Genomic DNA, 24,627 nt, shown 5'->3' with positions numbered 1-24,627 from the left:
AAAACACATTTAACTAACTTCTTTTAAACCGGTCATTTATTATGAATGGAAAAAACCGTTAAAATTTATAAGAAATAAAATAAAAATTCATAGTATCCTCATTACCCCTTATTTTCATAATTTAAATTATGACAATAAAAATTAATGCATGTATTTGAACAAGTGATCCAGGAATAGTGTTTCATACCTAATCATTATATAACTAAAACAGATGAAGATAAAATACTTTAAAATAAGGATATCTGTTATGAAGAGTTTTTTTTTTTTTTTTTTAACCTTTAAAGGCTAATATTAAATCTATAGTTAGAGGAACTAAAGCTTGAAAATCTATGAAGCAAAAGAAAAAAAATTTTTTTTTACCTTATTTAAAATTTTATTACTTAATTAGCAACCTTGGAAAAAGATATTCACATCAAGACTTAGAGCAAAAGCAGAGACCCAAAAGCGGCTGTTTTTTTCTTAGCTCTTCAGGCTGCAGCAGAGTATAAATAAAGCCAGAACCACTCCAGTCCAGCCACAACCTAATCTCTACATCCTGGTCCCAGTCATGTTGGCCAAAAACTGGCTTCACTTCATCCAAGGGCCTAGTTCGAGGGCACTTACGTCTTCCTCAAGTCTGAGCATCCCTTGCTCCTGCCGCTGGCAGTGCCACTCAGCCATGGACTGGGGCATCCATTTCATCTGGAGCTTGTACAAGAGCCATAAACTACGACCTTGGTGAGGTCCAAAGATTCCACAGCCTTCAGCTCGGGCATGGCTATGCTTATTTGCTTGATGTAAGGAATTTGAGATCTGTCTGGGCCAAACATGTCTTCCAGCAGCCGCATCTGGACCTGAAACACATCTTGATCTTTCAGATCTTCAGGAACCTTCATCCATGGTGGGGAATCTTTATGTTCTGGGAGTGTTCCCATCTCTAGTCCCTTGAAATTAACCACTCTGAGGGAGGCTAGGCCTTACCATGCCCACACACACAAAAATTTCAATTAAGAAGTTGATGAAAACAATACCTTTATTTTATTTATTTTTTGGTGGCTGGTCAGTATGGGGATCTGAACCTTTGACCTTGGGGTTATAACACCACACTCTGACCAACTGAGCTAACTGGCCAGCCCTGAAAACCGTACCTTTAGATGATGATATGTGTTAAGGATAATCTCCAGATTGCTAATCTATATTGTTTGGAAATGACAAACACTATTTCCACAAGAAATAAAAACACTGCTATGGGTTAAATGAGTCCTCCAAAAGTTCATGTATTGGAAACTTAATCTCCATTGTAACAGTGTTAAGAGGGTGGGAAATCCAATTATGGTAATTAAAGGTGGGGCCTTTGAAAAGTGAGTAGATTGTGAGGACTCTACCCTCATGAATAGATTGATCCATTGTGGACTAATGGGTGTGTGGGTTTTTTTGTATTGTAATTGAATATACATATTTTTGGGATTCAGTGTTGACATATGTTGATCAAATCAATATTACTAGTATGTATATTGTCACAAATTGTACTTTTTCTTTATGCCCCTTGTCCAATTTCTCCCTATCTCCCTCTCCCTCCCTCCTCCCACCACTGAAAACCCTAGATTTCTTCTCTCCCTCTGAAAGAGTAATGGTTACTCTGCTGATTTGTTGTCTAGATGATTTGTCCAATGCTGAAAGGTGTGTTCAGGTCCCCCAATTTTATCGTAGAGCAGATGCTTCTTCTGTCACTCTGGAATGGGCTTTGTGGAGAGAGACATCCTCTTCTTTTCTTTGGTCTCTGCTGGTGACTCTCCTTGTGTCAATGCACTCCAGTGGCTGATGGACCATCTACGTGGTGGTTGTGATTTCTAGCCACTTTTGCGGCAGCTGTGGTTATTGTGGTGGCTGTGGTGGGCCACCAACACGGAGGTGATGTTTTTGGCATGCTCCTTGGCGCTGGTGGTATGCCTGATGGCTTTATAAGCAGAGTGCACGAGAAGTTCAGCTCACTTTTGTTCAGCCCATTCTTGTCATGTGATACCTGCATTGCTGTAAAGAAACCCTGCAAAGAAGAAAACCCTCACCAGATGTGTTCCCTGGACCTTGGACTTCCCAGCCTCCAAACTGTAAGAAGTAAATTTTATTTTCTTAATCCATTACCCAGCTTCAGGTACTCTGTTAAAAGCAACAGAGGTTGAGTAATACAAACACCTTGAGAAAAAAAATGATTTAAGCACTCTATTCAACCAAAACATACTTCATTGTATTACTGAATTATAAAAGTAAAATAATAGTCTCCTCCTATATAAATAAGATTTTTTTTTTCAAATAAGAAGCAGTTCCACTCATTATATTTATTCTCTCCAAAGGATGTAAATTTATGCCTTTCCTTGGCTGGTATGAAATACCTCTTAAGACTAACCATCTCCTTTTGGATGACTGATTAATCATTTAGGAAAAACAAACCATAAGGTTATATCCCTACTTTGCACCAACATCAAAATATATTACGTATGGGTTAAAGAGTTGAATGTTTGAAAAATTAAATCATAAAATTATTGTAAGAAAATGTTTGTGAATATTTATAAAATCTTGGGGTGGGAAAGACTTTCAAAACTTATCACCAAAGGTGGAAAACATATGGCAAAGACTGACGGACCATGATATATAAAAATGTAAGGATAAACATTATACTTAAATGAAGTTTTAATATATTCACATGGAACAAATCAAAGGGAACAGCTGTGCTTATGAGGAAAAGCAACAAGAACATAATAATCACTCCCAGGAAAAAATGGGCAAAGGATGTGGATAAACAAAAAGAACATAACGGTTAATAAATACATTTTAAAATTTCAGCCTTTTTTCTAATCAAAGAAATGCAAATTATCCCATGCCAGCAGGTACAGCAAAAATAAATAAATAAATAAATAAAAATAAATGCAAATTAAAACGATGCCATTTATATATACCTAATTAACAGAAAGAATTTAAATGCAAAAAGGCAATATGTATATATAAAACTGTGGTCACACTTCAAGATAGCAATCTTTCCTCTAGGATTTTCCAAAGAGTTTCCAGAATTATCCCCAAAAATTATAGACATGCAAAAAGATTTAATCACAAGGATATTCCTAACAGCTTTCCTTGTAACACTGTGAAATTGGAAATAGTAGGGATTGATTAAATTATGGCATATTTAACACTGCAATATTATATGGCCCTTGAAATAATACTAGAATATTAATAACATGAAAAAATGCTTATAATACACTGTTAAGTTTAAACAGCAGCTTACCAGTTCATATATAATATATTCCTATTTTTTCAATAAATCACAATTTACTTTCATTAACATATTTTCTATAATGAATGTGCATTTCTTTTCTAGTAAGAAATTATTTTTCTATAAAGGCAAAAAAAATTACACTACCTGTCTCCTATACTATCTCCAATTCTATACTCTCCAAACAAACTCCTGATTATCAATCTCTTTTTCCTAGCTATTTTCATGACCGAAAAGCAGTGCCATGAACTGGAAAAGTGAATGTTTGTAAATTGCAAAGTGCTACCTCCCATTGTAGATATCTGGTGATACACGTAAAGCCTAGAAGGAAAATCAGAAGCCATTAAGGGATGGAAACAAAGTGGTTGAACGGTAAGAAAAGAATGCTAGGAATAAAGTATGAAAGTCAGTGACCTGTAAAAGAAGCTAAGGTATGGTCAAATATGTTTATAATGTTTTGTAAAAATGTGAATCCTGGGCCGAGCCCGTGGTGCACTTGGTAGAGTGCTGCGCTGGGAGCACGGCAACGCTCCCGCCGCGGGTTCGGATCCTATATAAGAATGACTGGTGCACTCACTGGCTGAGTGCAGGTCACGGAAAAAAAAAAAAAAAAAAAAATGTGAATCCTGAATGATGAAAAGCAATAAGAAGATGACAATCACTGCAGGGAAATATGGGCAAAACACGTGGATAAACAATCTACAAAAGAACACACATATTAAAAAAAGAAAGTTTAGCCTCTTTTCTTACCAAAAAAATGCAAATTAAAATGAATATGTAAAAAAGAATTTATTTATTTATTTATTTTTTATTCATTCATTCATTTATTTATTTATAAATAATAAAAAATAAATAATAAAAAAGATGACCAGTAAGGGGATCTTAATCCTTGACTTGGTGTCGTCAGCACTACGCTCTCCAAGTGAGCTAACCAGCTATCCCTATATGGGGATCCGAACCCATGGCCTTGGTGTTATCAGCACCACACTCTCCCACATGAGCCACAGGCCGGTCTCCCCAAAAAACTTTATTTTGAAATACCATATCCAAGACCATGCACTGAGTAGATAGCTTTCTCTTTTCTGATTTGGTGGTCTCAAAGGCCATCCTTCCCCCAATTCTCTCCTATATTGTTTTGTCACAATGCCTTCTTCTGAGTTAAGATACTTTTTTCATAAGACCAGATTTAAATGTTGGCTTATGTTATCACCAGTGAACACACCCATGAACAAAGATTTTTTTTTTTTATAAAGATGACCGGTAAGGGGATCTTAACCCTTGACTTGGTGTTGTCAGCACCACGCTCTCCCAAGTGAGCTAACCAGCCATCCCTATATGGGATCCGAACCCGTGGCCTTGGTATTATCAGCACCACACTCTTCCGAGTGAGCCACGGGCCATCCCAAACAAACGGTATTTTGACTAGTTCCACAAAGCAAAATCTTTAGCCAATAGTTCAAATATTGCAATTTTTGGTCCATTTTGATTGGGGAAATAAATGCTTGAAAGTGTCAAGGCCTGGGAGATACTCTGGACAACCAGAACCAGCCTAAAGGCACTGGAAGCCTAGAAGGCATACCAAAAGGAGTCAAGATCTAACACTAGTGGAGATTGAGATATCAGGGCAAATTATGTCATAATTCTGCATTCTGAAAATAAGTAATATAAGTATAACTAATATTAACTTCAGTATGCCAGGCACCGTGTTAAGAACTTTACATAAACTGTTTTAACAGTCTTAAAAAGAAAAATACTATTATGCCTATTTTAAGTATAGTTCTGTCTATACGGAAAAATAAACTTGGGTTCCCTATCTCAAACCATATATTCCAGAAATTAAAGATCTCACCTTGAAAGTATAACTCCAAAGCAAATAGAAGAAAATGTAGGAGAATATTATTGTGACCTTGGGGCATGACAGGACTTTTTCAGTAAGACCCATGAAATGCAAACAATAAATTAAAAAATTAAAGGATTTGACTACATCAAACTAAAAATCCTTGTTCAACAAAGGGCCTCATAAATAAAATTTATAGATAGGTGAGAAACTGGGAAAAGTTATTTGCAATATTGTATTAGTCCACTTTCTGTTGCTTATAACAGAATACCCGAAACTGGCTAATTTATAAAGAAAATGAAATCTATTCTTACGATTTTGGAGGCTGGGAAGTTCAAGGCCCAGGGAGCATCTGGTGAGGGCCGTCTTCTTGGTGGAGGCTATGTACAGAGTCCTGTGGCAACGCAGAGTATCACATGGTGAGAATGGCATGAGCTCTTCCATGTGCTCTCCTTATAAAGTCACCAGTGTACATCCATGATAACCCATTAAACCGTTAACCCATTACTCCTCGAATGGATTAGTCCATTCACGAGGGCCTCATTGTCACGATCCAATACCTTTTAAAGACCTCATCTTTCAAATACCATAATTGGATTTCCCACCCTCTTAACACTATTACATGGGGATCAAGTTTCAATGAGTCTCAATCCACAGCAACCATCTAAAATGGACAAGTGATTGATATCTGGAACATGGGTTGTTGTATAAAAAGATTCATATCCAGAACATAGGTTTTTCTGTATATTTGTAAAATATGGCAAATATTTTAGGCTTTGTGAGCTATATAGTCTCCATTATAACTGCTCAACTTAGCATTGTAGCATGAAAGCAACCAGAGATAACACATAAATGAATGAATGTGGCTGTGTTCCAATAAAACTATTTACAAAAATCGGTAGTGAGCAGGCCATAGTTTGTTGACCCCTAATCTAAAATATACAAGAAATTCCTATGGATCAATAAGAAAAAATTAGGACACCTGATGGAAAACTGGGCAAAGGATATCAATAAACAGGTGGCAGAATGAAAAATCCAAAGGCTTAACAACTATATGGATGTGCAACTTTATTAATAATCTGAGAAATGCAAACCAAAATGAAATGTCATTACACCCAACAGATTTGTCAGAACATGGAAGTCAGATAATTCAAGTGGAGGTAAGGGTGTGGGGAAACATGAAACTCTCATGCCTTGCTGATAAGAGAGTGTCAGTTACAAAAAGCCATTCTGGAGGGCAATCTGGCAATGCTAAGGGAAATTAAGTATGTGTTTCCATACTCCAAATAGAGGAGAGCTCTTTTATAAAAGGCTGCAGGCAGAATTATAACAGCAATCATACATTTATTTTGTAATTAAAGACAATATGCATGATCTTAATTTTTTTAATTTCATTATGGATGGATAAAAACTTATAGACTTTCACTAGTCTCCAGATCAGCTGTTAGAAACTTTCTACCAATGTGTTTTAGAAATAAAGAAAATCTTAATATTCTGAAAGTTTCATATCTTTAAGAGGAGAACTGCTTTTATGATGCCTGATTAATGGAATGCAAAATCCACATGAATTTAAGAGAAAGTGAGACTTCAATTTTATACCATGGAGAGCCAATTACAGGGTTCTACTCTGAGATCCTTTTGGGTTTCCCCTCCTGTACAGTGCCAGGAACATATCAGTAGAAACGTTTGAGAAGCATTCAGTGACTAAGAAGGGACAATTATTGACTATCCATCAATCATTAACAAAACTAAGAAATAAGGGTGTTTTAATGGGAAATTAAATTACACAATATAACCTGCTTGGTAGTTAGAATTACAACTTCCTCTAAAAATTGTAAAAAATTACCACCTTTTTCTAATTCCACCCTGAGTATAACCTATTGTAGTATTAGGTTCTAAAATAGAGGCTTTCCTTTCATTGAATTCATCTGCCATGGTCTGATAAACTATACAATGGATATTTAAATTAGTATGGCCTAAACAGCAAGAGTAGCTTGCACATGCCCTGATTAAAAAGACATACTGCCTCAAAGTGTATCCACATTTCACCTTAAAAATAAATGTGTTAGTCAACTCTATTCCAGTGCTGGAGGCCACTCAAGAGTTAAAAAGTTGTGAAATATCACATATACGTTTACTTAAAAGGTTAGATTTTACTAAAGCACACATATACTACTGTTTAATCAGACATTAAAAGAAAAATGACTTACACTGAATTGCACATTTTAAGTAGGTGATCTGTATGGTATTTAATTATATCTCAATAAAGTTGTTCTTAAAAAAAAGTGGTTTAGATAATCCGTCATCTAGTCTGATGGCTCTTAACTGTGGTGTAACAGGATCAGAGGTGAGAAGTGGAATGAGGCTAGATAATCAGGAATTGGGTTAAATTCCCAGCCTATTGGTTTATTTTTTTAAATTGAAACAGTTGATTGTACATATCTGTGGGATACAGAGTATCAATACCTGTTTGTGATATGTGATACTCAAATCAGGATAATTAGTATATTCAACATTATATAATATAATCATTTTTTGTGGCCCTTTACCAATTCCTCCCTTAACCCCCCTCCCCCTCCCCCTTTCCCACCACAAATTGCCTGCCTATTTTATCTGGCCCTTAATAACCTAGAAAGAAAGTGTGCATGTGTGTGTGTCTCTGTGTGTATGTTTATATTGGACACAAATCAAAGTAAACATAATAGTCTTCTTTCTTCATCCATAAACTGGCCATTTCCAAAACAGTAGTGAGAGAACAGGAGCATCATTTAAAGACTTCTTCCTGAGGCCTATAACAACTTTCTTACACAGATTCTATGAATGAAAACTGAAGGCTGCTTTTAGAATCAAGAATTTAAAAACAAATAAGATCTTTATATAATGGGAAAAATTTTGATAGAAAAGAGTACAAATTCTTTTTAAAAAGACAACACATAGATGATGATTAACATAAAATGCTGGTACACATTTATGCTTTTATTGCTAAACATCAAATGCTGGCAATAATGATATCTTCAAGTTAAAGCTTAAGAATGAATTACAACACAGTCAAAAGATTTATAGAAAAAAATACCTGTGCACCATTACTATGTGGACATTCAATAAATATCATAGGACAAAATGATGACTGAGAGCCACATATCTACGAAGCACATGTTTACAATTTGCTGTTAGAACAGACAATGACCTATAAGAGTGATTATCAAAAGGTCAAATTTAGCTTGACCAAACTGAGATGCTGAAAAGAATATATACATTTTTAAGATTGTAGGTGATTAAAAAAAGAACTCTCAAACTTGTAAACAATGCAGAGTAGGAACACAGAATAAAGTTTTACTGTTGAACAAAGTGACAACACAGAATGAGCACTTTCTTCAAATCCTTAAAATAATTCATTTTTCTAATCACTCTACAGAAACCAAAATGGATTCTTTCCATAAAGATGATAATACACCAGGGACACAAGACCAGGTTATTTTTTTATGTTAACATATATTTACAGTAAATAGTCAATAGTACTTTTTATAGCTTACTTAAATAGAAACATGCTTTTCTAATCCATAAATAACACTAATCATTATCCATTCAACCACATTTATTAGGTACTTTTGATGTCTCATGCACCGTGCCAGGGATGCAAAGATAAATATGACATGGTCCTTGCTCTAGAAGTGCCCACAATCAAGCTGAAGAAACAACAATATTTCCTTTCTTCCACAATGAGGCCACTTCTATACAAATGGTACTGATCTGCTCAATTTCCTAGTAGAGTGGTTCCCAAACCCTGACCCGATAGATCAACAGACCAAGACATTTAACAGCTAAAATAAAGTGAGATTTTTTTTTTAAACCTAGAAAAAGAAGTTAATGAATAGAATTTCCTCTATTAAAAATTTTTGTTTTTTAAAAATTGGCTTGCACATATACAACATTTAATTAGTAAATTGCTTAGTTCATGTAACTGAATTAATTATATAAGTAGTTCATGGCATTCCCAAAACTCTACTACCTGAACAGGTCTTAACGTTACTATGCAAATACATTTTGATCCTGAATGACTGTCTACCTAAGAATAGAACAAATGCCATACTTTCTGGGATAAACCAATAATTTGTATGGTTTTAGTACTGGTATTAACTGATGACCTGAGTCAATAATAAAATGTTAAAATTATATTCAATATATAATTTGTTTTAAGAAAGCAAATTTGTAATACAATCTAAAAAGAGTTTCTTAAAATGATTAAAAAGTTTTAGTGTTTAAAGAGCAACTCGGTGATCTAAAAAAGGTAACCCCATGGAATGCCTCACTGAGTGAAGAAGCTGGCTACATGGCTATTAATGAGTTATTGCCTTTTATCACTTTTGAGTGTATGAGAGAAACATGTATTTTTCATCAGAGACAGCATGTTCATACACTTCTAAGACCAACAACTTCACACTGGTTTGTTGACTTCCAAAATTTCCCAGGGCTGCATTTCCACTCGACAAGACCTCAAACTAGGTGTGGCTCTTTTGGGTTCAAGTCAGTTCCCAGGCTCTGGCAAATCCACACTTGTACTCGTGTGTAGCCATTCTCACTATACTACCAAGTCTTCTGCGGACCCACAGAGGTAGCTTAGGGGAGAGATGGAAAGCAAGGACTAGGTGTTTAATCACCCGACACAGAGAAACATGGGAGCTGCTGGTGAGGACAGAGTATGGCTCAGGGTTTTTGGTTGTTGCTTCTTGAAGACAGGAACCTAGGAGCTAGGCCCCAGAAGGCCTCAGCAGCACAAGAGAAAATGTCTACCCTGGAAGAGTTCCAAGCTTCAAAACTCTCTCAAGAATGGTAACCAGGACTGCTGAAGACCCTGTGGTCTGTAAGACCAGGCTCAGTTCTGAGGTTCAACCCTAACTGCCTCAGCTCACATGCTGCTGGTGAGACACTTCCTGCAGCTCACTCTTAATGTCAAGGCTAGTGCTGCTTTGTGAGGGGGTGGAGACATTATCAAAGAGGCAACTCTTGTGGGGCAAAACACGCCTCATGATATCATAGGCCCTACTTCTTGTTTGTTTATTTGGCATGATGTTACAAAGATTTTCCCTTTCATGTCAGCAGATTCTTTTATAGAATCTTACTAATTTAATTGTATCCAGACGTCAGTTTTCAGAATATAAAATAATACACATTAAGTTTTAAAATACTTTTCAAACAAGAAAAGGACAAGAGATATAGGCCAAGAAAACACTCATCCTTCCACTTGGCCAAAGTGGAAGGTCTCCTTCAAATCTTGATTAATGATGCTTTTTCAAGAAGTTTTTCATGATTAATTCCACCCAATTCTGTTCTCCTTTATATTATTTCAACACGATATGCAGTCACACAAAATGGTATTACATACATTTGCACTTGTTTAGAAATTGTTCCACAAGCATCTGAAGTGTGTACATTCAGTCTGTAAAAGTAAAATGCAATGAGGGACTATGCCTTTTAATTCTCCTGCTCATCCCTCACTGCAGAGTTTGGGTACTCTGGATATAAGAGGAGCTCAAAGTTGTTGGTTACGATGTAGTTTTAAGGGAACAGTTTATATTTCATACCAAGTAAGGATTTCAATGGCAATGGATATTACCACATAGCTGCATACTGTAACTCAAAGATTCTGTCACATGAGTGCAAATATTACCGTGCTGTAACCATCCAGAGTCCTAGGGTAACGTTGGCAGCCAAAAGTACACTGCCACCAAGCAAGATGAAAAATCCTATTAGATCTTTGACATCATTGTCTCCAACCACTGAGGTAAGGGTGGCATCCAGGAAAGAGTTTAAAATCCACTGTCCGTCCAAAGCAAAGCAGGGCACTGCATTAACAATAGCCAGAGCTCCTGAGAGGGAAATCAGGTACCTGGTTAAAATCAGTTAAGAAGCTGACTGTGACGTTTGGGTGGAAAGCACATTTCTGTGACTCAGAAGAAGATGTTTTACTATGAATTTGAGATTACAGTTGACTTCTTTACTTTCTTTAAATCTCTCCCATTCCTTCTTAGATCTCTACTATTTAAAACAAATGAGCTTATATTATTTTGAAGTTCAAAAACCTTGACTAGGAAAATAAAGGCCAACCACTTACAAACTAAGCCAATCTATAATGAACTCCTAGGAAGACCAAGTTTTTCTAATCCTTTGATGAAACAACAAAGGAAAGAAATGTGAAAGAAATAAGGGAAAAATTACTTTTTAATCTTTATAAAGTATTATTTGTATTAGGAAACACAGATTTTGGCCCTTGAGCCCTATTTTATTGTACTGTCATCTGTAAGGTCACAGCATAAGTCTCTCTGTGACAAAGCTGCAGAGTCTATGAGGCACAATCTTGATGGTACACATTTTTTTAGAACTGCTCATTTGTTTTCCTTTTCATTTTTTTGCAAATCATTGAGGAAAGAAATTTAAAAGATTTGAAGGAACAAAAAGAAAGAACCCTTCCAAAACTTTCCATTAATTCAATTCTACATAATAATCATTTAAAAAAAAAAAATCATCTTTTATATGCAACGTAATATGCTAAAGACCACATGAGATTTTGTCCTCTGAATTGTTCTTTTAGTAGTGGAAACCAGTTTGATTATCCTTACTCAATTTTCCCTGGGACTAGTGGGATGGATTTATGTAGTTCCTGGTTTGGTCAAAACTAACAGGCTCAGGTGGGGCAGAATTCATTACCTCATAGTAATTGAAGCTTTTATCCTTTATAAACTTACTTAAAGATTTTAGACTTATAAATTCAATTCTCAATTTGTATTCTGGGTTCCTTCCTTTCCACATCTTAACATTTCTCTCTCTCTGATCAATCTTTCTCCTCTGACTTCTTCCCTCTTAGTTACAATCTGATCTCTTTCAATGTTCAGGTCTCTTTTTTAGTTGTTAGCAATTAAGTGATACTTTTAAGGCCTATCCTTGTAATGCTCTATTCAAGGTAAAACTGACCAAGCTCCAAGTAACACACTTTTAAAACATTTTTCACAACAGTAAGGATACTTGACAAATGTCTCCACAACCACTGGCAGATCTATACTCAGAAAGTTGAAACGTGGGATAAAACTGGTGATGCTCACTAAAAAAGAAAAACAAGAAATAAGGAATATTATTCATATCAGATAAACAACAGCATTATAAATTTTACATATGGTCAAAAATTGGACTAGTCGATTACATCAGTTGAAAAAGCCCTTCCTAAACAAATGCAGGCAGGCTCACATATAAAAGCAATTGATTATTCTAAAACATCTAATAAAATAATAGGATGAAAAAATTCATATCCCAGTGTGTAATTATATTTTGAGGTGAGAGTAAGATAAAGCTGACTGTATACCAAGTATAATTACCAAATATAGAGACTGACAAAAAAAATTACTATAATTTACATCAAAAGAGTCTTTACCCTTTCAAAGACGTATAACCTTAAAATCACATTTACTGCAACTACTATGCTAGTTAACCTCTTTGTGATCTTGGTTTTTTCTTCATTGCTAAAACAAAAATTAAGATGAGGGAATTTTTAAAGTCTCTTCTAACTCTGTGGATTCTATAATCCTGTTTTTGTTCATTAAAAACTACCTGTAATTAGGCAGAACCCACAGTACACATTTCTGAATTGCCACAACTTGGGAGGTTTCTTCATTTGTTGAGGCTGTATTTAATATTCGCAGTCTAGAGTCATTCAGTGTCAAACTAATAAGAAAAATGACCCTGGTTGTATTTCAGGATATGAATATAAAAGCAATGAGAGAGCCTTTTAAAGAAACATCAGGGCTGGCCAGTTAGGTCAGCTGGTTAGAGCAAGGTGTTATAACACCAAGGTCAAGGGTTTGGATCGCGCTGTACTGGCCAGCTGCCCCCCTCCCCCCCAAAAAAAAGATTAACATAAAACACACATGTCCACCAACTGATGAATGAATAAAGAAAACCTGGTCTATCTAAACAATGGAATATTATTTGGCCATAGAAGAAATGAAGTACTGATTCATGCTACAACATGGATGAACCCTGCAATCATTATGCTACATGCCTATTCACAATAGCTAAGAGATGGAATCAACCTAACTGCCCATCAACAGATGAATGGATTAAAAAAACTGGTATATATACACAATGGAATACTATTCATCTATAAAAAGAAAATGAAATCCTGTCATTTGCAGCAACATGGATGGAACTGGAGACCATCATGTTAAGTGAAGTAAGCCAGGCACAGAAAGACAAATACCACATGATCTCACTCATATGTGGAATCTAAAAAAAAAAAAAAAAAAAAAAAAGTGGTTCCCGTAGAAGTAGAGAGTAGAATAATGGTTACCAGAGGTTGGGAAGGGAAGGAGGGTTATGGGGAGGGGAAGAGGTGGCATGAAGAATAAGTTCCGGTGTTCTAGGCTGACTAGAGCTAGTAATATTGCATTGCATATTTCTAAACAGCTAGAAAAGAGGATCTTGACCATAATCACCACAAAGAAAAGATAGATGTTCAGTTGATGGATTTGCTATCTACCCTAAGTGAATCATTGCACAATATATGCATGTACTGAGATAACACACTGTACCCCACAAATATGTAAAATTACATTAAAAAAATTATGCTACATGAAAGAAGCCAGTCACAAAATATTCCATTTATATGAAATGTCCAGAACAGGCAAATTCATAGAAACAGAAAGTAGATTAGTGGTTGCTAAGGGCTGAGGGATATTGGGGAGAGACTGCTTAATTGGGTATGGGGTTTCTTTTTGGGGTGATGAATGTTCAGGAACTAGATTGTGGTGATGGTTGCACAACTCTGAATATATTAAAAACCACTGAATTGTACACTTTGAGTGGGTGACCTGTATGGTACACTGTTATAAAAAAAAAAGTAACACAAAAAATCTTGTACAACAAAATGAGTTAGACTATATGATCTTCAGCCATATGGAGAAGCTTTAGACTTATTCCAATCATGTTGCCACTGTTAAAATGATTATGCTGGCCCACTTTTGAAATTATATTCATATAAACTTCATGTATCACACATAAATTATAGTCACATCCCTATGCATCCTGTTATTCTCTAGGGTATGCTGCTCTTGCCACTATTTGGGGGAGCTTGGATAAATTAAACTCTCAAAGAACATCTGAGAGATCATCTATTTGACTTGGGCATAAATAGTGGGGAAGGAAAAATGAGTTGCACTCCATAGGCAGGCATGGGATTCAGCTCCATCTTGCTTTATAAATTCAGATTATCTTCTTCCTGCCTAAACTTCATGTAATGCTTCACAACAAGTTAACAAGACTTTGATAAGTGACCAAATTTATAATAAATACAAATAATGCAAGGATTTGTACTGAGTTTCTACCACTGAGAACATATGTGATATTAATGATTTTCCAAGGGTCTACCACAATGAAACCCACCTGTGTAGTGAAGATGCAGTGGATGTCCTACGTATAACATATCAATTTGAGGTGGATGTTTCACTTTTATTAAGCGAGTGTGAGTTTCCAAAGAAGGTGTTATACAGAAACTTGAACTTGAGCTTTTTTTACAATCCTTATTGGTTCTACAAACTTGGGTGGCTTCAACTGCTTTCCGGGCAGGCAGACATGTATGCTATAAATAAAATATTAATTAATCAATATTATAAATGATTTATTAAGAAGAAAAATCCAAGTGACATTCCTTCAATATTTTTCATGTCACCTAGCATGTTAGGAATGAAGTTCATAAAAAAGCACTGCCATATATTTGCACCTACTATAAATTAGATTCAAGTACCCTACTTTGGCCAAATAAAATATTACCACTATAATTTTTTTTAAGATTTTCAGATGAAATGTGACATCTGAATTGTACAGATTTTAATAAATGATACAAGGTAAATAGAACTAAACGGAGAAGTTTTAATAGATTCTGTTTTAGTTTTATATGTTCATTTTGTAGCAGTTACATCATATAAGCAAGACTGCCTCAGGGACAACTTACCAAACGCTTATTAAAATTATTTCTGTAGGAAAAGCACACATCTGTGAGGCTGTGATTGTTACAGCATTCAGTGGAACCATCTAGCCGTTTGTATGCTAAAGAGAAATACAGTGGTTATTAGAATCTGTTACATAGAAGTACATTTGTAATAAAAATTTTGCTTTTAAGACAAAAAGAGTAAAATGGCATATGAATTTGGAAGCAACTAAATAATTCAGAGTTCAGCTTGACAGCTACTCACTGCAGTTTGATTTCACATCACAAAAAGAGATCCATCCAATTTGAAATCATGAAGCAGCACTTACCCCAGGTTAGTTGTCCTCATATAAACTTATCCACCCATAAAAATGAAGTTCCAGGGTCTCAGGTTTTGCAATAATAACTCCAGCTGGCCAAGCACAAATATTTAGTGAGCCACTAATAGATGCCCTAATGCCACTGATCCAACATTACTTCTGAATTCCTGTACTGTGGTATTAGCAAGCAGAGGGGGCCAGAGGACCTAAGAGACTCTCATCACTAAGGACATCTCCATTATATCCAAAAAACCTACTCTACTTCCAGGCTTACTTTGGGGCTTTACCCACAGAACCAGGAAAGCCCAATTTGACCCAAAGATGTACACATATTTGCCTGCATACCAGTAATCCAGGTACCATTTTTGAAAGACAACAGAAATGAGGCAACTGTTTATTTCCATTATTTATTTATTTTTTAAAGTTCTTTGGTGGACTGCTTCACTTGTATCTGGGGAAGAATAAGGAAGCTAAATCACTGATACAGGTGGGACAAAAAATGATTTCATGCATTTATTTTGGAAGGTTTCCCGCATTCAACACATCAAATTGGTAAAGCATAAGTCGATATGTGGTAAGCACCACTTAAATTTGAATCTTAACTACAAACTACCACACTCAGATGAGCTTAAGAGGACAGACTCAAGAGTAAAGTTATCCCCATTTTCTAGTACTCCAAAAGGTTTTCTACTACAAGTGTCTTCAGGAGCACTTAGCGTGAAAATGTTAGTCAATATGCAATGTAATTTTACAAGGATTTCATCTGTCAGTCAAGAGTTTTTGCTTGCTTGCTTTTTAAATAGTTTTTTGTTTTGTTTTACTAGATTATTTGAGGAAGATATCTTGTATTAGTTATACTGGATCTTCCCTAGCCACACACTCTTGTTATCTGTCCTTGACCAACACATAGTGAAGAACAAAACAGGGGCAAAGCAAACTAAGTGATGCATCAATTTTCCCTTTGCATTAGTTGGCTGTGTGGGTATTTATTTTTATTTTCATTTATTTATTTTTTTTTGCTGGCTGGCTGGTACAGGGATCTGAACCCTTTAACTTGGTGTTAGCATCATGCTCGCCCAAGTGAGTTAACTGGCCAGCCCTGGGTAGGTAGTTTATTCTTCTTTTTTTTTTAATCATAACTGAATGGGTATTTAATTTTGAGTGATTAGTAGTATTTACAATATTAAAGCAAATTGTGAATCTAATGGCAAAATCAAACTTGTGCCTATATCACTCATTAGCCCTAATGGTAAAGTATAAGTTAAAAAGTTTTTTACGATTTTTATTTTTATCAATCCAGGTTAAAGCCCTCAATGTTCTCTTTGATCAGTTGCCTAGTCCCACCAATTTTTACCTCCACATTATTTTTCTCCTTATCTACTCCCACTTGAGTGCAGACTAATTCCTTCTCACCTGACCTAACAAATCTGTTTGCACCCCACCTGGCTACTATATGCAAGCTTGTCCTACACATATGGAATGCTTCAGATTAATCTTCCAATGTAGAACTCCAAGAATATCATCTCTCTAATCTGAAATTTCCAAAGACTCTGCACTGTTCCCCAATAAAGTCTAAACTCCACAGCCCAAAACTTATAGACCTCCACTTTGTTTTACCACCTTATCTTCTGCTGTTCTCTTGCTAAACTGAATTACTGCAGTTTCCTGACCACCGTTTGTTCTCTGGTTCTTAAATTCAGGTCCATGTTGGCCTCCTAAAATTAGACTCACCATTGAGGCCCAGCTTAAGGGCTGCTGCTGTGAAACCTGCCTTCATCTCCTCAGTCAAGACTGACTGTCATCATCTCCTCCAACTCCCACCATTTCCTGTCATTACTTAAATTTAATCTTTTACTGTAATAATCTGGGTATGGCCTGTTTCTTTGGCAAGACTGGGAGTTCCTTGAGGGAATAGCTTCTTAGTCCCTCACATAAAGTGGATTACTTAATATACACCAAGTACATAAACAATGTTCTACATCACCTGCCTTTGTGTTAGTAATTATTTTATACAATCTACAACTAATGCTTAATCACTAACTTTTCTTGGAGGATTGTGTACAATACAGAATTGGAAGTCAAGGACTTGATATCACTATTGATACAGCAGGTCTGATAATACAAATGCTTAAAGGAGCCAAGCAGGTACCAAATAAATGAAGTGGATCATGTGTGGAAAAAATAGGAAGGGTAGGGACTGTGGTAAATTAGAAAATACATACCCTGTTCTAAGTGGTTAGCAGCCAGGTCACTCAACCTGGGGCTCAGAATTGACATCTTCCATTTTGTTCTAAGAGAAATCAGAGATCTGGGCCCTCATGTGAAACCTCTTGAAGTTTAAATATTGGCAGTCAATTAAAAATGTAAAAAACACAGTGTAAGACAAAGCAAATGCATTTACTAAGGCTGGATTTGGCCTCTAAGCTACCATCAATTTGTGATCTCTGGGTTAGGACTTCTTCCTATGGTGATTATTCTAACCAAAACATAAATCCATGGCTGTGACCTCGCTGACAAGACTAAGTACCTCCTGACATACAGAATTTTCTAATAAAGACTTAAATATTTTGTTTCCATTTGAGAAGTCAACTTGATATTTCTCTGTATATCACTTTTTTTTAAAAGTTACAGGCCTAAATATATATATATATATACACAAATATATTTTAAAGGCGGCTGGCCAGTAAGGGAAACCGAATCCTTGACCCTGGTGTTCTCAGCACCATGCTCTAAGTGAGCTAACTGGCCATCCCCTTAAAAAATATTTTATTTTAGAATCTTTTCTACTGGGTCACACAAAGGACCAGCAACTTAACCAATTTCTGTGACTCAATTCTTAATCTATAAGATGGAAATGCCACAAGTAATTTTTTACATCAGTGTACTTCTATCAATCATGAGAGGCCAATCCAATTCTACTTTGGAAGGAGGATTCAAGACTGCAATGGAATGTCTCAAGGCATTCACAGGTTCAATTTAACTCTAGAAGATTAAAATTGTCTTTTAAATGTTCCCAGTCTGGGAGACAATTAGAAAAATTTAAGGCCAGAGTAGTTCATAATTCTACCACCACGAGAACCTGTATATTCTGAATGCACACTAAGATGGGCCCTAGGACAGTCGTAGAAATAGTCTGGTCTTCAAACAATGGTCTAAACAAGAGGTGATTTTGGAATAAGGCTGGAGAGAAGAGACTTTTTCATTCTATCGTTCACAGTCCTTACCACTTTCTATATCTCTAAAATGAACTGACTGAACAATTTTCTTACCCTAGCTTATTAAATATATAAGCATAGCTAGAGGGCTAACACGGGGAGGCAAGCCTATTTATTCTCAGTTCTATCGTAGACTTTACACCAGCATTGCCTAGTAACAAGTAGTTAAAAAATTATAAATACACACATATGCGCACACACACAAGTATATATACACACACACATATACATACACTCTCACTCTTCAATTTAGCATAGCAAAGAAACCTTGGATCATACCTTGATGTACACAATGGGAAACAAGACATGTTTTCTTTCAAATATTAGAGAAGATTAGGGCATAAAAACAATCTGAGTACTCAAAGTTTGTGGAAAAGATGCCCAGAGTTTTCCTTTTACTACCTTAAACTAGATCAAGAAGGGCCTTTTCTCACTTCAGTTACAGACATGTAAGGCAGTACAATATTCCCATTGCCAGGCAAGTAAGGGCATATACCCTCACCTTCTTTGAATAGGAATATAGGCTGGTTAAGGGGAATGCTTGAGTCTGGGCTCACGGCTTCATTTTAAGTGGCAGTTGCCTTTAATATTCTGTCTCATATTTCTTAAAATGTAGTACAAATGCTGGACTTGTTGAGGACAGTTTTCCTTACTCAAGATGATGCTTTAAGGAAAGAAAAAAGGAATTTGGCTTTATGCATATAGGAAATGAAGAGTGCCTCCTCAAACTAAAGAGAGAGGATGCAAACTCCTTGTTAGGAAAACAGTCCCCCAAAAAAGCCAAATTAGTTGCCTGTAGCTTTCAGTTCTATTCAAATCACTAAGTGGTATATGGATACCTAGCAATCCTAAAAGCAGTGGCTTGAATATAAATGGGGGAAAAGTTTTTGTTTTGTTTTGACCCAGAATGAGACCAGAGAACTATCCCAGGTGCAAAAGGCTCCAAGCTCTCATCTGGTGTCCTTTTTTGGAGCTTCCCAGACAGGCCATTTAATCTCCAAAGAGCCTTTGGGACAAGCCACTTAGGCTTGCCCCATGCACCAAGGGCAGAAGTAGACTTGGACCAGCCTTGGCTGTACTGGTAATGTTCACAGTTAAGCAGGTAAATGTTTAAAAAACAAAAGGGAAAGGGTTAACAGAAGAAAAATGCAGGTCCCAACAATTTCATAAAATGTATAATCATTTCAGATAGATTAACCACATTTTATTTGCCAGAAATATACTTATTAATATTTTCAGGAAAATATCTAGCCTGCTTAATTAATACCTTAATTAATGAATATCTTAGGGAATATCTTTAAAAATTTAATACTATACCTGGGAGAGTCAGGGTATGAAATAAGAGGCCAGAAAATAAGAGGCCAGCTTACAAGCACTTCCAGGGTTAGATCTTTCCAAGGTGGCTTTATTGTTCTGAAGTGGTGTAAATTCCTAGAATTTAGTTATATGTACTGAATTCTGCTCTAAATTGAACATGAATAACTCTTGGATTACTGGCCACCTTGTATTACCATATTTGGCCATATCTTTTACCAGTACTCATAATGAAGGATAACAAAGTTACCTAGAAACATGTAAAATACTATCAATTGATAGTATTCTTTTTCTTTTTTTTCTTTGGCGGCTGGCCAGTACAGGGATCCAAACCCTTGACCTTGGTGTTATAATACTGCACTCTAACTGAGCTAACCGGCCAGCCCCCCATAGCTTTCTCAAATGTCCATAGCCCCAGTGGCAAAGCCTGCCATTAAAATTAATCTAGTATAGGGCCGGCCCGTGGCTCACTTGGGAGAGTGTGGTGCTGATAACACTAAGGCTACGGGTTCGGATTCCTATATAGGGATGGCTGGTTAGCTCACTTGGGAGAGCGTGGTGCTGACAACACCAAGTCAAAGGGTTAAGATCCCCTTACCAGTCATCTTTTTAGAAAAAAAAAAAATCTAGTATCTATCTTAAGTGACATTTATAGTCATTAATATTCCTTTAAACTGGCTAATTATATGCACTCCATCTAAAAATGGTTAAATAGGGGCACAGGTTTATCAGATATGGTCATGTAAAATAAACATGTACACTGATATAGTTACTCCTAAGGAGATAAAACAGATATTGAAGAATTATTTTGGGTTTGATTCTGAAGTAGATTATAAAGAATTATTATTTTGGGATTGATTTGTTATTAGTGTAGAAAAAGTAATATCTGCTTTAGGTGTTTAAACAAACACCTCCAAAATATAGCATGTGACCCATAATATTGAAATACTCAAAAAATCAATAAGGAAAGAGTTTCACAGTATTTCAGGGAAAATTTTCATTTACATTCTGCCTGATAGGAAAAGGACAAAACCCTAAACATCTGAAAATGCAGACATCTTAAATAAAACAATCCTATTGGAGAGAGCTTTGATTAATGTGTCACTTTGGCTTTTGTGATTCAATATAGATTACATCAAATTTAGAGAAAGTAGAGGAAAATGAAAAGGGCTCAAGAAATGTGAAATAATGGATTATTTCTCTTAAAGAAGAACACATTGCAGATAACATACAACCCTTCTGTCATCTGAAAAGTTTTGGAAGATGGCAAGTGACTCTTGAGAATAGGGAAAATTTACAAATATTTCAATCTTAAACAATCAGGTTGGCCCACTGAACAACTTTAACATGACCAGACACTAGGCATCTCCTTATATGGTGCAATAGGAATTACCGAACAATACCTATAAGGTATTTTTGCCAAAAAAGCCAAAATGAATCCTGAATCTAATCAAGCCTCTAGACCTAATTAGCAATTTATAGGAAACTGGGAGACATCTGAACACATTAGTGACATGAAGAGAGTAAGATACAACCAGAAAAATCTAGAATATGGGAAATTTGACAAAACAAATGACTCAGTTTCTCCAACAAAGAAATGGCATTTCAAAAAACAGTTGGGGAATTGTTATAAATTAAAAGAGATCTAGAAAGCACATCATTCAAATAAGCTATCTATAAAAAACGCTAGGAAAACTAAATATCAGGAATTATTATTGCTCATTTTGTTAAGTGTGATAACGGTATTGTGGTCATGTTTAAAGAGTCATCATCTATTAAAGACAGGCTAAAGTTTATGAATGAAATGATAGAATGCCTGGGATGTTCTCTAAAATTTTACCCCCTAAATGGGTTGCTTAGATGAAAAAACTGGCAAAATTTTGATAATTGCTGAAGCTGGGAGAAGGATACACAAGGGCTCATTTTTACTATTCTCTTGACTTTTATGTGTTTAAACATTTTTTTATAATAAAAAATGGGTTATACATAAGGAGACTAAATTTGAAAAAATTTTTAAAAATTAGTTCTTACTACTTTGCCCTTGAACATAGTACTTTAGTAAAATTATTCTTGATTATTAATCACATTTCCCTGCACCAGTAGATGTGGCCAAGTATCCAGGGCATTTCTTCACTTATGTAAAGGTAATTTGTATTTTCCAACACTTTCAATAATTTGATTCCCCACAATTTTGTATAGAGTTGGGAGGCTGATTTTTCAGAGCTGAAAGAACTCAAAATAAGTTCAGTCGGTTCTGAGAAGAAACTTGGTATAGGCCTGTCACCGGCTGACCAGAACAACATATCTGACTTCACGGGGTATTTTCAGAAGCCAAGATAACTTCCTCTGGATGTCTGCCACATAAAATACATAACGTAACTCCACCCCAAATAGTTTTGGGCATGCCATAGTCTACACAGCTACCATTACAACTATTTAAGTTTAGGTATATTTCAGCCAAAAGAGTAAATCTCAGGTGGGGATTGTGTTTGCCAAATTTTTTTCATTTCTTTTAATCTTTTCTTATTACATACCTGTGTTGGGCTAACAATATGTTAATATAGAATGCTTATGCTTTGATTTTATCTATTTGGTTGTTAACTATCAGTTGTTTATCTGTTCTGACATAAGCTCATGGAAAGGAGAATTGCTTGCTACTTGTATTATTAACTTTTTATTATAGAAGAATAAATTAAGATACTATTATATATCTACACACACATGCATAAAGATAATATTATATTGAGGGTATATAATTACTAGAATTTAGTTAGTTGGTTATGGTTGAGCTTGAATGCTGATTTAACACAAGTTTTTTGTAAGTAGAAAGAATTAGATACTAGAGTACTGAAAGTCAAATATAATATTATAAAAGTATTTAGAAGTTCAACAACAATATGTAATAAAGGAAACATACATACTCCTATTAGTATCCAACTTACCAAGAAAAATGTGTATTAGTTTGGAACTATTTACCTTACTGATTTGCATTAAAAAAATTAGAACAAAATAAATCTAGAGACATGGTGTAAGGATTAGTGAATGGCAGGTCCTGGTGCTTGAAGCATTATATTATACTGAGGAAATATACACACCTCTAACTGGGAAGCTTAACTGCTGTAAAGTTGATGCACTTATACAGTAACCAATTTGGGGCTCATAGGCAATGGTATCTAGACATTCATTCCAATCTTGCACATTAGTAACAGGACAATCCTGTAGATGGGTGACAAGGTCTCCCACAAAAAGGCCTCTGGGTCCAATGGCAGGTGAGTCCTTGGGAAGAGAGAGAGCAAACCCAAATCAGATAATGTATGAAGACAAGCTATGATTAATCTGAGCAAATAATAGTTAGACACTGAATTAATTACGTAGACTATTTTGAATAACGCAGAAAATAATTCAGCTTTGAACCTAAAACATACAGTTCTAGAAAATTAACAAAATAAAACACAACAATTATAGTTGCTCTTCCCAATTCTCCAACACTTTGAATTTTTCACAACTGAAAAGAAAATCCACTTGCTGGGCCGGCCTGTGGCTCACTCGGGAGAGTGTGGTGCTGATAACACCAAGGCCATGGGTTCGAATCCCATATACGGATGGCCGGTTTGCTCACCGGGTGAGCGTGGTGCTGACAACACCAAGTCAAGGGTTAAGATCCCCTTACTGGTCATCTTTAAAAAAAAAAAAAAAAAAATCCACTTGCTGACTGTTAATATTAAAATGACAAAGTTTTTCCTTCACTGCTAATTAAAAGTCTTTGCAGGCTGGCCAGTTAGCTCAGTTGGTTAGAGCATGGTGTTATAACATCAAGGTCAAGGGTTCAGATCCCCATCCATACTGGTCAGCTGCAAAAAAAAAAAAAAAAAAAAAAAAAAATTGTGAATGTAGTCATTAGACTGCCTTCACTTTTCTATATCCTCAGTGGACAAAACTACAAGACAAGTCCTTATATAAACACAGTCTCAAATCTGCAGACAATATCATCAGCCCAGTAAATATGTAAGCCAATTGCTCATAAAGGTGATTTTGCTCTTCCCAATGTCTGAATAGAAGATTTGATGCCATTATAGTAGTTACTGTCTAAAAGAGTGAAATACAGAGTTGAAGACATTAACTTAAACTCCTACAAAATGTTCTGGCTGGATAGCCTAGGTTTCATGGTTCTTTTTAGGATTGAAGACATTTGACTCAAAAGCAGAGATATAAGAATAAACAATAAGAGTAAATGATGCATTTTATCAACAAACTACAGGTAGAAAATCTTGATCCTGTCTTAGTAACTCAGAACAAAAACAATTTTCATGGTATTTTTAAAAAAGCCAATGTAGACTGGCCGGTTAGCTCAGTTTGTTAGTGCATGGTGTTATAACAACACTAAGGTCAAGGGTTTGGATCCCCTTCCTGGCCAGCCACCAAAAAAAAAAAAAAAAAAGCTAGTGTTTTTCACAACATTATTTGTTAGATTTGAACGTATACGGTAATTTCTTCAGAAGAAACTGAGCACTCGGTATATGAGGAGAACTGGAATAAAAGTTCCTGATGCTAAATGCTAAGTATTACATAACAACTTCTGGTTAAAGAAGCACCAAGTAGGAAGGGCTTAAGGAAGAGACTCTCTAGAACTCTAAGATTTAGAAGTTTTCTTCTTATTTTCCCCAGAAGAATGAGTTAAGGTACGATTATGGCTAACTTTGTTAATGGGTTGCTGAGGGCTC

General features: G+C 35.7%; 1 protein-coding gene and 1 pseudogene across 1 annotated transcript in view; both read right to left on the bottom strand.

Annotated features, from left to right (window-relative positions):
* Nucleotides 1-567: 567 nt before the first annotated feature.
* LOC134366679 (developmental pluripotency-associated 5 protein-like) lies at nt 568-914 on the bottom strand (annotated as a pseudogene).
* Nucleotides 915-8,028: 7,114 nt separating this feature from the next.
* MBTPS2 (membrane bound transcription factor peptidase, site 2) overlaps nt 8,029-24,627 on the bottom strand; it is a 45,746-nt gene continuing 29,147 nt past the window's right edge. The window contains exons 7-11 of the mRNA XM_063083408.1: nt 23,002-23,182; nt 15,082-15,176; nt 14,514-14,709; nt 12,105-12,180; nt 8,029-10,971 (exon numbers count right to left, since the gene is read on the bottom strand). Of these exons, the coding sequence (XP_062939478.1) occupies nt 10,749-10,971; nt 12,105-12,180; nt 14,514-14,709; nt 15,082-15,176; nt 23,002-23,182 (771 nt within the window). The 3' untranslated portion in view covers nt 8,029-10,748. The remainder of the gene's footprint in view (nt 10,972-12,104; nt 12,181-14,513; nt 14,710-15,081; nt 15,177-23,001; nt 23,183-24,627) is intronic.

Source organism: Cynocephalus volans, chromosome X, assembly GCF_027409185.1.
Source record: "Cynocephalus volans isolate mCynVol1 chromosome X, mCynVol1.pri, whole genome shotgun sequence".
Taxonomy (NCBI): Eukaryota; Metazoa; Chordata; class Mammalia; order Dermoptera; family Cynocephalidae; genus Cynocephalus; species Cynocephalus volans.
Note: the sequence above shows the minus strand (reverse complement) of the source record. Positions and strands in the feature narration are given on the sequence as shown.